At 41.2% G+C, this 15,916-nt stretch overlaps 1 protein-coding gene across 25 annotated transcripts in view; it reads right to left on the bottom strand.

Annotated features, from left to right (window-relative positions):
• Positions 1-1,555: 1,555 nt before the first annotated feature.
• Positions 1,556-15,916, bottom strand: part of afdna (afadin, adherens junction formation factor a) — a 133,802-nt gene continuing 119,441 nt past the window's right edge. For 12 of the 25 annotated variants that reach the window (XM_033648473.2, XM_033648470.2, XM_078173955.1 and 9 more), the window contains 4 exons: positions 14,873-15,001; positions 10,450-10,996; positions 4,599-4,683; positions 1,556-3,509 (listed from right to left, as the gene is read on the bottom strand). In XM_033648473.2, coding sequence (XP_033504364.1) covers positions 3,356-3,509; positions 4,599-4,683; positions 10,450-10,996; positions 14,873-15,001 — 915 coding nt within the window. In that variant the 3' untranslated portion in view covers positions 1,556-3,355. The remainder of the gene's footprint in view (positions 3,510-4,598; positions 4,684-10,449; positions 10,997-14,872; positions 15,002-15,916) is intronic. The other 13 variants (XM_078173961.1, XM_078173964.1, XM_078173962.1 and 10 more) reach the window with 6 other exon arrangements.

Genomic DNA, 15,916 nt, shown 5'->3' with positions numbered 1-15,916 from the left:
GTTATACTATGAAGTTTTTAACACTTTTTAGACATACTATGACTTTTATTGAATTGTTTTTTCATCATTCTATAGTATGACTTTTTTTCACTTTTTTTGTTTTGTTTTTGAACACTTTGAGATGTTAAAGTATGAAAGTATTTTTTCCTCATACTATACTATGTTTTTAACACTTTTTTGACATAATATACTATGAATTTTTGAACACTTTTTTCATATTATACCATGACGTTTTTAACACTTTTTTTGACATACTATGAGGTTTTTAACACTTTTTAACATACTATACTATGACTTTCTTTGCAGCTAACTACAAAAAAGTAGCACTTCGATGTAAATGCAAATTCACTGCGCTCTGAGAATGCAGGGTTACTCATGGTCCCTAAAGTCTCCAAAAGTAGATCAGGAGCCAGAGCCTTCAGCTATCAGGCTCCTCTCCTGTGGAATCATCTTCCTGTTGCAGTCCGGGAGGCAGACACCGTCTCCAAGTTTAAGACTCGACCAAAGACTTTCCTCTTTGATAAAGCTTATAGTTAGGGCCAGCTCAGGCTTGCCTTGTACCAGCCCCTAGTTAGGCTGACTTAGGCCTAGTTTGCTGGGGGACCCCCCTATAATACACTGGGTACCTTCTCTCCTTCTCTCTCTCATGTCCTGTTACTGCATCTTGCTAACTTGGCCGTACTGCATGTCACTAACTTGGCTTCTTCTCCGGAGCCTTTGTGCTCCACTGTCTCGCAGGTTAACTTCTATCACAGCAGTGCCTGGATGGTGTGATGTGTGTGGTTGTGCTGCTGCCGTGGTCCTGCCTGATACCTCCTGCTGCTGCTGTTATCATTAGTCATACTTCTACTGTTATTATACACATATGATTATTGTCACATATGTATACTATAAGATGTTAATATTTACTTCCAACATATTGTACCACAGTAGCCAGAATCATAACTATAATATTATTACTTTCATTATCGTCTGTCCTGCATTTCTCTCTCTCTCTGTCTCATTGTGTCATACAGATTACTGTTAATTTATTATGTTGATCTGTTCTGTACGACATCTATTGCACGTCTGTCCTGGAAGAAGGATCCAGGACATTTGGGGAGTTTTTCCTTATCCGCTGTGAGGGTCATAAGGACAGAGGGATGTTGTATGTTGTAAAGCCCTGTGAGGCAAATTGTGATTTGTGATATTGGGCTTTATAAATAAAATTGATTGATTGAATTGAAAGTATAGCATGCTATACTTTGACTTTGCATTCACATCGAAGTGCTACTTTATTGTAGTTAGCTGCAGCAGACCTAATTCATAGTCTGTAGGGTAGTTTTATTTTTAAGTGCTGTAAAATCTTAATCTGAAAAGTTAACTACACTACAGCCATCAGAGAAATTATGTGATGTAAAAAGTACACTACTTAATGTGGTGTAAACAGAAGCATAAAGTATTATAAAATGGAAATACTCGAGTACTAATACCAACTAACAGTGTTGACAAATCGGTTCTCAGAATAACACAATCAGTTGTGACACTAACAAAAGATGACACTTCCAGCCTGCACTGTTGAAAAATCTGTATTTATTAATGATTTACAAAAGGCTAAACATGAAACCATTTAAATGATTCAGTTCATTTTGAAACCTAAAAAGGAGTTGTTGTGGGGGGAGAGGAGACAGTGTACTCTGTAGTGTTTTTACAGGTCAGTTATTATAACAGCATCTTATCTCATCATGTAGAATCTGTTTTAGTGGAGGCTCCTGGAGAGAAAAATTAAATAAATCCACACACAGGATGGAGTCAAACTGCAGAAGAGAGACACATTTGAAACGTCACTATTTTTAATCTTTTGTTTTCAGAACTGGGGGGTGGGGTGGGGGGGCGGCACACCAGGGTTTGAAGTGCGTTCCTTTTAGCAGAGCAGAGCAGTGTTGGTGAAAGTAATCGTGGTAATTGTGTGTATATATATTTGTACAATCACAATTCTGTCACCTTGACTCCAGTCCTTAAAATAAACAAACTGGATCACCCCGAACTACAGCTGGTGTAAAAACAGAACACTTTTCTGTCTCTAATGCAGAAAAACACAGATTATTACCACAGTACGAGAGGTCCCAAATGTAATCCACTTCTCAAAACAGTTTGCAGATACATAGTTAATATTAAAAACAAGTTTTTGTGCAAGTATGTTTTTCCACAAGGTTTGAAATAAATATCTGTAAAGCAAACAAGGACTTAAAGAGTAATTTCTTTTCCTTTTTTTTTATTATTGTGAAAACTAACAATCACATTTGTGAGTGAAAGAAATCATTTTTCTGGCTTGAATTTTACAATCAATGAAATTAATCTCACACAACTCTGCAAAAAATGACTATTAGATTTAAAAGTAAATAAAATTAGAGTTACGTCAGATTGGGGCGAAACATTTAAAAATTGAACTCCGCTGACAGTGAGAAGCAGCAGGGAGACAGTCCAGTTTTAGCGTTAGCGAGTTGGATTTTTCTGTCACCAAAATGCTGTTAAATTACATTAGTTTTGCAGTTTTTAGTAGCCTGGCAGGTTTCTACAGTAGTAAAAGAGTGAGACAGTTGTGGACCCAAATATTTACAGTAATGTTGTGCACTTAAAGATCCTTCTCTGGACTGTACGATCCTCCTCTGGAGAATCTTTCAGAGTTTTTCTAAAACATCACGAAAGAAAGAAAGAGAGAAGAAAAAAAATCCCAAGCTTTCTTGCTATGGAATGAAATAACAGTGTTTCCACTTACTGAGAATTTAATTTAAAAAAAAACAAACAAAAAAAAGATTGGTCTGGAGCTCAACCGTGGGCATTTCTGCTGGCAATTAAAAGTGTGAAAACAACATGATGCAGAAAAAGAGCATTAAAATAACACCGTAAAACTGTTCATATTTCAGTGAACTATTGAAAAAAAAAAAAAAAAAAATTAAAATGAGAATAAACCTTTCTCCATCCCCTTGCCCCAGGAACCATTTTATAAACAAAAATATATCCCCCTTTGTCGTGTGATTCTCAAATTCTCACTAGATACAATTAAAACTTTTGTACAGTGCTTTATCATTATATATCTTTGATAGACCTTAACGAGGGGAAGAAATTTTTAAGCCATAAATGTCTCTCCTATTGCAACGATATAGCTACGTCAAAAAAAGTGAATGGTCCAGTTATTCAATGATTAAAATAAAAAATAAAGGGGGAAAACAACACATACAGGAGGAGACGGTCAGTGGTGGGGAAGCGAGCGCCGGCTCTCTGGACCCGCTTTTGTCCCAGGAGCACCTTAACCTTACCGCCGTGATGTCGTTGTTGTTAAGGTGGAGCTGGGAGGTGAAAGGCTCGGGGTCTACTACTTGGTGTTGAGCTCGTTCTCCAGCTCCATGAGTTTGCGTGAAGCCTTGACCTTGTTGGAAACCTCCTTCCCCTGAGAGAAGAGACGCTGACGCTCCTTGAAGGTCAGACTCTCCGGAGCGCCGCTGGGGATCGAGTTCTCCTGCTCCTGACTGCAACACACACAAAAAGCAATGTTTGGAATGACACAACAAATTTACTCAAGTAATGTACAAATGCCAATGCCAATTTTTACTTCTACTTATTCTTGTTCAAACATACAAAGAGCGTATTCAGTGATGCTATAAATTAAACGCTTTGTGCTTGTAAGCCTCCGAGAACCACTCAAGTTTCTCTGACAGTTTACATCCATGTTTGTAAAAACGTGAAACTTCACACTCATCTTCCCCCCAGCAGCACAGAAGATCTATACAATCAGCACAGTTTAAAGGTGGACACCCAAAGTTAGTGTCATCGATTCAGTATCTGACCAAATGTCTCCCCTTCTGTTCCTGAGGTAAGACATTGAATAATGACCAGAAAAGTATTTTTTGCAGAACATTATGATGTCATAATGAAGTTGACCTTTGACCTTTTGGATATAAAATGTCAGCACTTCATCATTTTATCCTATTAGACATCTGTGTGAAATTTTATCTTGATTATGAATTCTTGAGTTATGGCTAAAAACAGTTTTTTTTTTTTTTTTTAAGTGATCTTGACCTTTGTTCAAACAAATTCTAATCAGTTCATTGTTGAGTCCAAGTGGACGTTTGTGCCAAATTTGAGGCAGCTCTCTCAAGGCCCTCTAGAGAAACCGCATTCATAAGAATGAGATAAATGCAAGATCACAGCAACCATCAAATTCTGATCAGTTAATTGTTGAGTTCAAGTGGATGTTTGTGCCAAATAAAAAAAATTTCCTTAAGGGGTTCTTGTGATATTGCGTTTTCAGGTGGAAACGGACAGACAGACTTAGCCACGGTAGCACAGATGCTTAATAAACTGGCAGCTTAACATTTAATACAACAAAGAAGTCCCTTCAGATTCCCGTCACCATCATGCATTAGATGAGTCTTTGGTTTGTTTAGCAAAATCCTGCTATAAATGTTTTTTGCTGCTGTGAGCATCCAACGCAACAGAAGTTTAAGACTCTTCTTATTGATATTGTTCAACTGTTAAAGATGTTGATCATCTTGTGTCATAATAAATTAGTCCTTCACATAAGACACAAGGGAACAGAAAGAGAAAACGAATCTCACCTCTTCGTCCATTTGTCCCGCGGGTCGTTGTAGACTTCTCCTGATCCTACAACTCCTGCTGAGTTTCCAGTGTACGTGTTAAATCCTGTGCCGGGTTCAGGAGTCACACAGCAGACAGACAAAGCAGTGAGACAAGAGTCAGCATCGTTCATATTTCAACTCCTGTCATCTGAAAACATCTGAGACAGAAGCTGCTGGCTGCTGTCAAGGTCTCTGGTTCCCCTCTGCTATCACTCCCATCATTACGGACATCTGTGGTTTTTAATCACAGAATCCTTATGAAAATGACAAATTGTTCTCCCATAACAGTATCTATTGTTGACCAGAGACCCTGGTCGCCAGCAGCCAGCAGCTTCTCCAGTCAACATCACTTCATTTCCCACAGACCAGCCTGAGCAGAAGGAAGGAAGAGAGGGAAGGTTCTGGAAGCATTAGGGCAGAAACAATCAGATCTCATTAAAGTAGAGCAATGAGCCGAGAAAAGAGAAGGAGCGTTAAAAAGCTGTTAAAGGGCCATTCCAAAGCAGCGAAAATGGTCTGTGGAAGTGTCGCTGGGATCTGAGGCCGAGGTCACCGTCAAGCATCTACTTTATTTCTCACACTTTTACCTTTTGTCATTTAGACCCAATGCTGAACTTATAAAACAATGATCACAGTTACAGCAGGATTCATAAAATATATGGAATATCCAGATATTTTAAATCCAAATCCAGCCATGACCCAAAGAAAAAAGCCCCTGTATAGATGTAAAAATAAATGAATAAATGATATCCTGGGCTCCATTAAAGCTGGTGCATCTAACATGAGGAAGGTGACCGCGACCTTTGACCTCCAAAGGAGATGTTAATCAGTTGGCTCATGTGTCCCTGTGTCTTTTCCAAACAAATCCAGCAGCGTCCAGCCTCAAGCAAGACGCAGGTCTGGTCTGCCTGAGTGGTTCCCAACCATGTGACCCAGGAGTCTGCAGAGGTTTATTTCCAAACAAATATTACAGCAGGAAAGAAAAACCATCAGTTCCCTCCTGCTGATTCAAGAATATTCTATGTTCTAATCTCCTTTTGTCAACAAATCCCATGAAAAGACCCAAACCTACAGTGAACTGATCCGGTGAATAATAATTAAAGTGTGCAACAAGAGACCTGGACTCTGTGTTCAAAGACAGGGCTCTATTGAGTCCTTTAAAAGTTTCTCACTGAATGCATTTGCAAAAATAACCAGATTAAGGCTTCTGTGTTTTTGGGTCATAATGTTGGCAATTAAACTGTTGCAGAAAAATTTCCAATGTCGGAATAAAATCATGGGAGCACTCCCATGATCTTGATTGTTTGGTGTGAACGTGGTCAGGAAACTCAGTCTGAACTGTCTGAAGTCTGTCTTTTTTGTCTTGCTGTTATGACCAAATCTAACAGGTTTAATATTACTGCAATATTTAGTCTTGGCTCATGCAAATGGTGAGATTCAGTGACATGAACATCGTCAACAACAATTGATTTTCTAAATCAGTGGTTCCCAACTCCAGATTTCTCATAGTTTCTATAGTCATTAGTTCAAGGTCCACACAGTTTAACACATTCAGCGTCATACATGTGTTTGGCCATGTCATCGAGCTAGTTTGCTCTCTGTCAAGCAGCTGTCCATTAGTCACTCACTTTACAGTGGGAAATGGCACTTCAAAATAAAAGCTATGTACTTTAAATTCATTATACTTCAGAATAAAATGTGTTTTTTTTCTGTTCTAGTGTATGGTAGGCATAAAGCAGCTCCATAGAGTCCTCCTCCAGCTGAGCAGGTCATGAACGCCAGAGTTTTCTTTTTGGCTCCCCAATAATTTTTACTGACTGGACTCTTTTTGGACTTTTCAAATAATATAAGACTAAATCAATCAATTACTAATCCAAGAAATTAATTTGGGTCTTTGTAAGATTCAGCTGCTCCCTCTGCTATTATTGTATGTGAAATAAAGTTTGTTAAAGTTGAATGTTTGGGAGAGTGTGAGTGACCTGATCCTGTAATAATGAGTGTGGGAACTTTACCAACACATCCCCCCTAGAGCACTGAATGTGTGTTAATCCGCAGCTGAAAATAGTCCCCCCAAAAATAACTACTGACTTTTGTTTGAGTAACGACTGCTGACAGCTATGGTGCCCAGCTGTTGAAGAAAATTGTGAGCCGTTTTTAAAGATATACATCTTGCCTTTGAACAAACGGGACACAGATAATATCTGGAAGTCTGATGGTACTGAGGGATGGACTGCCCAGTTCTTGGTTTTGGCCTTTTCATGGGATTACCTGACAGCCTTCCACTTGCTGACACATCTTACCAGTGAGCAGGAACAAATCAGTTGTGCTTAAATTGAGAGAATAAAGCCCTGCAGACCCTTCATGGCACAATATCTCACACCGCAGGTTGAGAGGAATCACTGGATCCGATCAGTAACGTGGAGTTCTTCATCTTGTTGTGCTAATTGCTGAAGACAGTGGTTAAATCCTTCCAGCTGACTGCAGGAAGAACCCAGGAGTTAAGACGTTTAAAATTATCTTAACTCTACTTGGTTGTGTTTCAGCAAACACAACTTGGGGAGTCCAAATGCATGTTGCTCTTGTGTTTGAGATGAAATGGAGGGGGCTGTTGGTACAGTTCAGATGCAGACACAGTGACAGGGTGTGAACCCAGATGGATTCATCCAGCTGGCAGCTCCTAAGCCCTTCTTTCTTTGAGTTTTACAGCACAAAATCAGAGAGGGAGATCTGAAGTGTGTGTGTGTTTTTTTCCCCGTTAAAGGTTTTTTTTTGGGGAGTTTTTCCTTATCCGCTGTGAGGGTCCAAAGGACAGAGGGATGTTGTACGCTGTAAAGCCCTGTGAGGCAAATTGTGATTTGTGATATTGGGCTTTATAAATAAAATTGAATTGAACTGAAGTGTAGTTTGGGACAGGATCAAGCTGAGTCCCACTTCAGCCTCTAACCACACAAACACAAACTGGCAGAGAACAAAGTAACCACAGAGAAACAAGCCTTGTTCAAGGCCAGTAACATTCCTCTGTGGAGCCAAAAGAGATGGAAAATTATACTTCTGGCACTGCGACTGAAAAATCTCCAGAAGCACAAAAAAAGTCATCCGCTGGCTTTTCACGGATTCTCAAAGGTTGTGAATGTTTTTCTTCGACTCTGCTTCAGTCATCTCAGAGGCCAGCGGAGTCTAAAAAAAACCTCATTGTTTTTTGTTTTTCTGCACCAACACGCAGTTTTTGTTAGAGCATCCGTCTCTGGGGATGGCTTGAATTCTCTTTGTAGCCTTCTCCAGTTTGTGCACCTTCTGAGTCAAACAGGCCTCAGTGTTGTTTATTTCTTATTGTGCTTTTATTCTGACTATAAAAATATCTGCGTTCCAACAGGAGGCTGCATTTTTATCCACGTCAGAGCTTCTGGAGCTGCCAGCCGATCAAATCACTCATTCAAACACATTCTGGAGATTCATATGTCAGGGAAGCCAGAGACTCAGGTGCCGAGTGGTCACCTGAACCTGCCGCAATGCCCTGTGGGAGTTGTAGTCAGGTTTAGTAAAGCCGTAGCATTAGACAGCAGAGACACAGACTGACGAAATGAGGGACAAGCCGGATCAGCTGACAGAGCCGAAACAGGCAGACAACAAGCACAAACAGGGAGTCAGATTATATTGGGAGGGCAGATTAAAAGACAGACCAACAGAGACGAGCAAAGTGGGGAAAAGGAAGCAAACAAAGGATAAATAAAGACAGCAGTCTGGTGGAAGCTACGCACAGGACAGGCAGTAAAAAGCAATAGACATCAAGCCGGTTACTGGGGTGAGCCGCTGGCAGCCAGAGTGCAGTGTGTTGTATTGATGATGCATGTGTGTGGTGTGACGGGGGGTGAGACATGCAGATTTTATTTCTGAGGGAGGTGGTGGGGTAGGGTAGGTAGTGGGACATTAGTGGGATGTCTTCCTGATTGGAGTGAAATTGCAACAGTGGTCCATGAGGTCCTGGATGTGTTAGTGCTCAATAAGCAGCGAGGGTGGAGGTTTATTCTGAAGGTGCAGGCAGCTGTTTCCTGGACCTCAGGCAGTGATGACATTCAGACTGTGCTGCATTCAACGCTCTGTTTGTCTGTGGACGTTCATGTAGCTGCACTAAGTCATGTCTGCTTGTGGTCACATGGTCATGTGTCACTCAGGCTCTGTATTGTCTGACATTTTTGTCTTCTAGTGGTGTTTTTTTTTTGTACATTACTTTGATAATAGGACTTGAGGTTTTTGCTCAGGCTGCTGATCTTGTGTCAGTGGGTCTTCAGGTTACGGAACTAATTGGTCATATGTCCTGATGGCAGGCGGGTACAGGTAATCAATGCAGTCCTCCATTTTGCTGACTGATTACAATGGTTCTGCTAAAAACTGGTAGAAATGCGGGCTGGCTCATTAATAACACCAAGGTTCTAGTTCTAATTCTTATTTGGTGGAAAAGGGTATGAGTGAGACGAGTGGCTCCCAGATTCAGTGGGTTTATTTGTTTAAAACACTGTCTTGTCTGCTTACTGATTACATTCAATGTCTATCTCCAAAGATTTATCTTGGGATCCTTTGTGGTGGTCATGGCCCCTTCGTTATTAACTAATTAGTTAGAAGAGCCCAATGTTTTTGACACATACCTAACATACAAAAAAATATAACAAGATGCACAGAAAGTGTGTCTGAGGTAAAATCATAGAGGGATATACTTCGAGAAAAAAATTCCAGACAGCTGCCAGCTGACTGCAGTGTGACCCCTCTACAGTCTGATATCACTTTCCAACAATGAGCTCTTTTGAAGAAAAGCAACGATTCATATCTTGACAAAATATGTGACCTGGATAAACCAAGAAAAACAGCTGTTTCATATCTGAGCTGTGTTTAGAAAGGCTGCTTGATACATAAGTTTTTTCTAGAAAGAACTATGGCACGAGCATGACCTTTATAATCTTGCTGTATTGGAAAACTGCCACTATGAGGCGCTGTGGTTCGAGCAGACAGACTTATACAGAAGCTTAGTTTGATCCAGATTGACGACATGAAGATTTAGACTTTTTTTTTTTTTTTTTTTTTTTTAACAGCCACAGACAAAGAAGAGGCCTTTCACTCAACACACTGCTGCTGTGTGCGTTTTGGCATGTTTATGAAATGATTTAATCGGGTGATTGATGGGTTGTGTGAAGCCAATGGTGTGTCTCCTTCCCTTTAAAGCCAACACCGCTAAGCAGAGCCACGGGGCAGGAAGGGGGTGGGTGGGCAGACAGACGGCTGGCCTCGCCCCCTCTGTCCCAAGCAGCAACAAACCAGACACAAAGGAGGCGGCGAACGACAACACCAACAGTACTATGATTGGCTCTGATGGGTCTCAATCTGCAGCAAAAAGTGGTGGCGTGATTATCGATTGCTTTTTCTGTTCACAAGTGCTGATCGAGTGGGGAGGGGGGAGTTTGATTGGAGGAAGATGTGGAGGGGAAAAAAATTACTGGAGGAGGTGTTGAAACATACCAACATAAAAAAATACAATCTGATTTGCTCGAAGAGAGGGAGGGAAATTTCCACATATATAAAATAACGAACATAAAGTGATGAACGTAGGGACTGATTGACGACAAAAAAAATTGGACAAACATATAAAGGAAGGAAAAAGTAGACGGTGGAAGTGAAAAGGCAGAACACCTCTCTACTGAAGGTCAAAATAAAAACAAAGTAGCTCTAAACTATGAAGGATTGGGTAGTAAATGAAGAAATGAGTGAATGAGAGGGAGGTATGGGAGCTGTGGAGGGCGCTGTGGCGAGCCTGACTCCTCTCTCCGCTCTCTGGGTCTACCTTTAAAGCCTCCTGGGGGGATGGAGCTGGGTTTGGCAGGAAGGGGGGGACCTGTACTGTTGGAGTTGTTGACTGGCGGCTGGAACGAGCCAGACAGGAAGATGCCGTCAGAAAGAGGGCGGGGCTTGCGCGCAGTGGGCGGCGGCTGAGGCCTGCTGTGATTGGGTGAGGCGGAGGCCGGGAGGTCGCCGTACGACTTCCTGGTCGCCGACAGCTTCACCTGACCTGACTGATTGCCGCCGCCGCCACTCCCTGCTTTGGTGGCTTCCTCCTCGTCCTCCTCATCGCCCGCGTAGGAGACAAACTTGGCGGTGTAGAGCGTGTCAGGGGAGGCGACCTGGGTTTTGAGGTAGGAGGTGTTTCTCTGTGGGGGGGGCGGGGGGGTGTTAGTAGGGTTGTGGGGGGCGGGGGGTTGGTAATCCCGGGGCAGCGGGGGCCGATACAGACCGGCCGGCTCGTCAGGCGTCAGCAGCTTTCTCTCGGCCTCCTCGTGCTGCCGGCGCCGCTCGGCCTCCAGGCGATTGTAGTACTCCTCCTCCTGTCTCCTCTAAGGGAGGGACAACCTGTTAGTAAGCTCCACTCTCATTGGCTCTCACCTCAGCAATGGACACTGACTAGCTAACCAGCTACAAATACAGACAGCTGGGGAGATATTCACCTCGACAGAAAGCTCCACCACCACAGGTAAAACCACATCTGTCGACAACTACTGATTCTTCTAGGCCCGATTCACCTGCTCTATCTGAGCTGCCTTATAGTCTATAAAGATCTAGTAAAGGACAAAGTCCACCATGTCTACAGACATACCAGTCCTAGATCAGGGGCCTCATTTATAAAATAGTGTAACGACTAAATTCCATCTGAAGCTGTGATTTGAAGCTCCTCTATGTTTGATTTAGTGGCATTTAGTGGTGAGACAGCAGACTGCAACCAACTGAACCCTCTATTGTGTGCCAAGTGTGTAGGGGAATTACAATGGCCGTCGCAAAAAACTTGTATGGCCCTATCTAGAGCCAGTGTTTGGTTTGTCTGTTCTGGGCTACTGTAGAAACAACATGGCAGAGTCTGTGGAAGAGGACCCACTCCCTCTGTAGATATTAAACGCCCATTCTTAGGTGATAACAGTACAAGCTAAGATGCTGTTAATTAGTGAGTACTCATCTGAAGACATTAGGACTTCATTATCGTCTTGTTAATTGGGACTTAATCATTGTGACAATGTTTCGTTTTTTATACTTATCTAGTCCTACTGATCCCAAGTAGTTAGAAGAAATTAATAATACATAACAAACAAAAGTTGGCGTCTCAGGAGGATATTGGAAGATTGGAGGGGCTGCATTATTTTACTAAAAGTTTAATCTATTGATTACATATTCAAATCAACTTCGTTTGGTCTCTGAAATGTCTAAAAACCATACCATAAACACAGCTATTTCAGCCTCCTAAAACTACTTTATATCACCAAGAATTAACTTTTATAAATGTTGCCCCTGAGCTGGACTTGACCTAACTGGTTTGCCACAGATACAAACTGGTCCTCCTACAGACTGGCCCTATCTTGTGTGAACACCAAAGACGACAACAGGAACAAGTCGAGGACTTGATCCTTCTACCCCTGATAGAGTCTAATATGTTGTATTTTAACAAGAGTCAACCAAACCAAACCTGCTGTGACTGGTTTAACAACTCCTCAAAGCTGGCATGTCACTGGAAGACGTCCGTGTCCTAACTGGTCCACACTACCTAAAAACTTTATCTGACACTTGGCAAATGTTTTTGGACGTACAGCTCACCAGCTTCCTGGACCACCCTGTCTACCACCATCTCCCCTTTCCCTCAACACTGTGGGAGTGTATGCATGTGTGCACAAACTATGTGTCCATATGTGCCTCAGGTCCTCTGTGTATCCTCAGTTTATACAATATGGGTTTGTGGGTAGTTTTTTGATTGGAGCCCACCCTGTCTCCACTGGCCGGTGATTTTACACATGAATCTACGCTGGAGGAATGTGTTTAGATTTCTGGGTTTGGAGCTCAACCAGCTGCTCCGGGTCACATGTGCTCAATGTCGATGCCTCTGATGTCAGATTATCTTCACGTTTTTTGATATTTTTTTTTTTTTTTTGGTCCGTTTCATGTACTCGAGATCGTATATTTCCTCAAAAACATAACCTCTAGTGCTGTGGATGTATCCGAGCTGCTTTTGATGGTTGAATCAGCCCAGTTGGAATCTGAAGAAACTGGGAGGGATTAGTGGGTGTGTGGGTTTGAATGAGTGGGTGGCTGGGTTTCTGAATATGTACAGTATGGATGGCTGAGGGTGGGAATGAGGCACATGGGTGGGTGCAGATTTCTATGTGTGTGTGTGTGTGTGTGTGTGTATGAACTGAATATGAAGCATGTGGTCTTTGGGGAAAAGTGGGAGGGTGGGCGGCATTCCCTAAACATAGTTTCTGAGGCGATGCTGGATGGAAATGATGACAAAAAAATCAAATTAAAAACTCAATGAAATCGTAACAGCTTCCCCCAAAAAACTGAAACAACTGAACTTCCTGACACACACCGACAACGACGACGACAAGATGGGAGTCCCATGCTTGAGGTGGGTGGGAGCACATAACATGACACAGCAACACGTCACATAGGGTGGGGGGAGGGTGCACAAGATGAGGACATGCAATTGGACATCTTAACAATAAACAAACAGTCAGAATAACAGTCATAACATCTTAAAAATAATATCTCCTTAAAGATACATCAGTCTTAAACGAGTAACCTCACTTAACTAAAGTTAAATCCTCTTTTTGATACTTTTCACCACTACTTTTCTACTTTTATAAACTCAGCAGGTCATTAAATTAGTCCTATTAGAGCAAATGAGCAATATTATCATATGAATTTTTACAAATGTTATTGAGGTTTTTAAAGTAACCAGTGGCGTGATCGGTCATCTACAGTTCACAGGACAAATGCACCAGAATAATGACATCATGGTGAGGTCAGTGGACGTGACACAATGATAAAAACACTGGATATGTTTGATTGACACATACGACAGAGATGGGCGGGTGGACATCAGATCAGACTACTGGTCATTAAAATCCTCAATCAAACAAAATAATGCCAAATTTAGAATATTTCTACTTTTTAACACATATCACAGGAACATATAGGCTCGTCAAGCTAGCTGATTGCATGAACAAACAGAAATCAAGTCATTACAGCAAACAGTATAAACTGTATCTAGCGACTGTAAAGTTTTACGATCCCTTTGCTTGTTACAAACTTTGCTGTTGTAAATTTTGTTTAAGATGAATGTTTTTAATTCTGCACTCGATGACCCACGACGACAAACAAAAACATACGAATCACAAACTTAAATCTGTCTTTGTTGGAAGCAAATTAAGTTTCGTTTTGCAAGTTATTGTGTGCAGAAATAATGGCCAAAAAAGTAAATTCCATCAATTTTAAAAGGTATTTTTCACACAATAAAGCCTGTACCAGTTGAGGGACTATGAATATTTTCTTAAGTTGCTGTACCTTCTGAGGTTGGACTATATTTTAATGCTATATCTACCCTTTTTAAATTCATATGAGCAAGTAAACGTCCTGTACCTCTGATAAAAAGGAGGTTAGGACCTACTTTAGAATTTAATACAAATGTGCAATGTTTACACATGGCTTCTTCACATAGTTTTCATAACAAGGAAGTTAAAGCCATCTGCCAATATTTTTTTGCCTCAGTTTATTTGAATGCATAAAAATGCCCCTTTCTTTACAGAGTAGTTCGACATTTTGGGATTTTTCACTTTCTTGCCAAGAGTCAAATGATAAGATGGATGCGGCGCTCATGTCACTATTGTAAATTTGAAGCTAGGTTAGCTTAACACAAAAACTAGGGGTAGGGGGAAACAGCTAGCCTGTCTCTGTCCGACAGCAACAAAATCGACCTCTGAGCTCCTCTAAAGCTCACTCACACATTAGATTTAGTTTGTCTCATCCTTAGAAAGATCAAGGTGTAAAAACTACAAGTTGTAGTTTTCCGAGGGGTTATGTGCCGGACTGTATCTTTAAAATAAATGTGTGTATTTCCCAAAATATAACAACATTTCATTTTAACTAACTTTCCTGGCTATTTTATGATAGTTATCTTAAGTCTTCTGGAGTTCATCAACTATTTTGTGCCACATAATTTGATATTCACTCAGTGCCAATAGTCAAATTTAATAGATTTAATGAAGAGTTGTATTGTACTGTTTCATGATGGTCTAAATACTATTTGAGGGGCTTTTCAAGTCTCAGTGGTCCCTGTTTTTTCTTATGATAAATGGCTCCGGTATTACAAACAAACTTCCTAAACATTCTACAGTCATTAATTAAACTCCTAAATAAACTCCTATAGTGTCACAGACAGACAAACCGACCTTCTCCTCGGCCTCTCGTTTGGCCTCCTCCCTCCACCTCCTCTCCTCCTCCTGCTTTGCTCGCTCCTCCGCCTCCCGCTTACGAATTTCCTCCAGCTGCTGCTTACGCCGTCGCTCCTCGTCCTGCAACTGATCACACACGCACACACAGATATCACACACACACACACGCAGCAACATGCCAGAGGGCACACATGCAAAGAAGTTAGTACAACATGAATCATGTGTCATTCATACATGAACTCATCCAGTGACTCTGTTTGACTGCTTGGACACTAATGTACACTGACATGTTGTGTGTAACGTGAGGTAGGTTTGATTTGTCTCACAGGACTGCTCCAGAGGAGAGGAGCAGTGTGCACTGCAAACACACAGCACAGGCAGACTCACACACTGCTGAACATGCAGATACAAACAACAACATGCAGCAACAACAACAACAACAGGGCAAGAAAAAAAAGACAGTCCCTCTTTCAGCGACTTAAGGTGCGTTTGATTTTGTTGTATTATGAGCATATAAAAACATTAAAAGGTCCCGCTGAGCAGGAGAGGAAGAATAAATCAAGCGGACCTGAAGTAACTGCAAGCTTAGCGGGCTGCTGCAGAAATATTCTGATCCCAAGACAAACCCAGTGGAATACGCTGACACACAAGACAAAGAGACCCTTTCTCTGGGCTGGATGGTGGTTAAAGAGTCAGTTCAACCAAATTACAAAACATATTTTGCCACTTACCTCTTGAGTAAGTGGCAAAATAAGTAGGATATATCATATATCATACATACAACAACATAGTATATATATTGATTTTATGTATGAAATTTTATGCTCTGTTTTAGTTTTACTATTTTTCGTATATATTTTAATCTCTAATCACTTGCTTTTGCCTTTTTTTCCCCCAAGTTTCAAAGCCTTCCGGCCTGGTTTATTTTTTGTTTTTCATCCCACATAGAACATTCACATGACAACCCACAAGAAAGTAACAAAGTTTAAAAAAATAAAAATAAAAATAAAAAAAACAGCACGCAGACAAGACAAGAAATAA

This window comes from Epinephelus lanceolatus, chromosome 13, assembly GCF_041903045.1.
Source record: "Epinephelus lanceolatus isolate andai-2023 chromosome 13, ASM4190304v1, whole genome shotgun sequence".
Classification (NCBI taxonomy): domain Eukaryota; kingdom Metazoa; phylum Chordata; class Actinopteri; order Perciformes; family Serranidae; genus Epinephelus; species Epinephelus lanceolatus.
The sequence above is the reverse complement of the archived record's forward strand: the minus strand, read 5'-3'. Positions and strand labels throughout refer to the sequence as shown.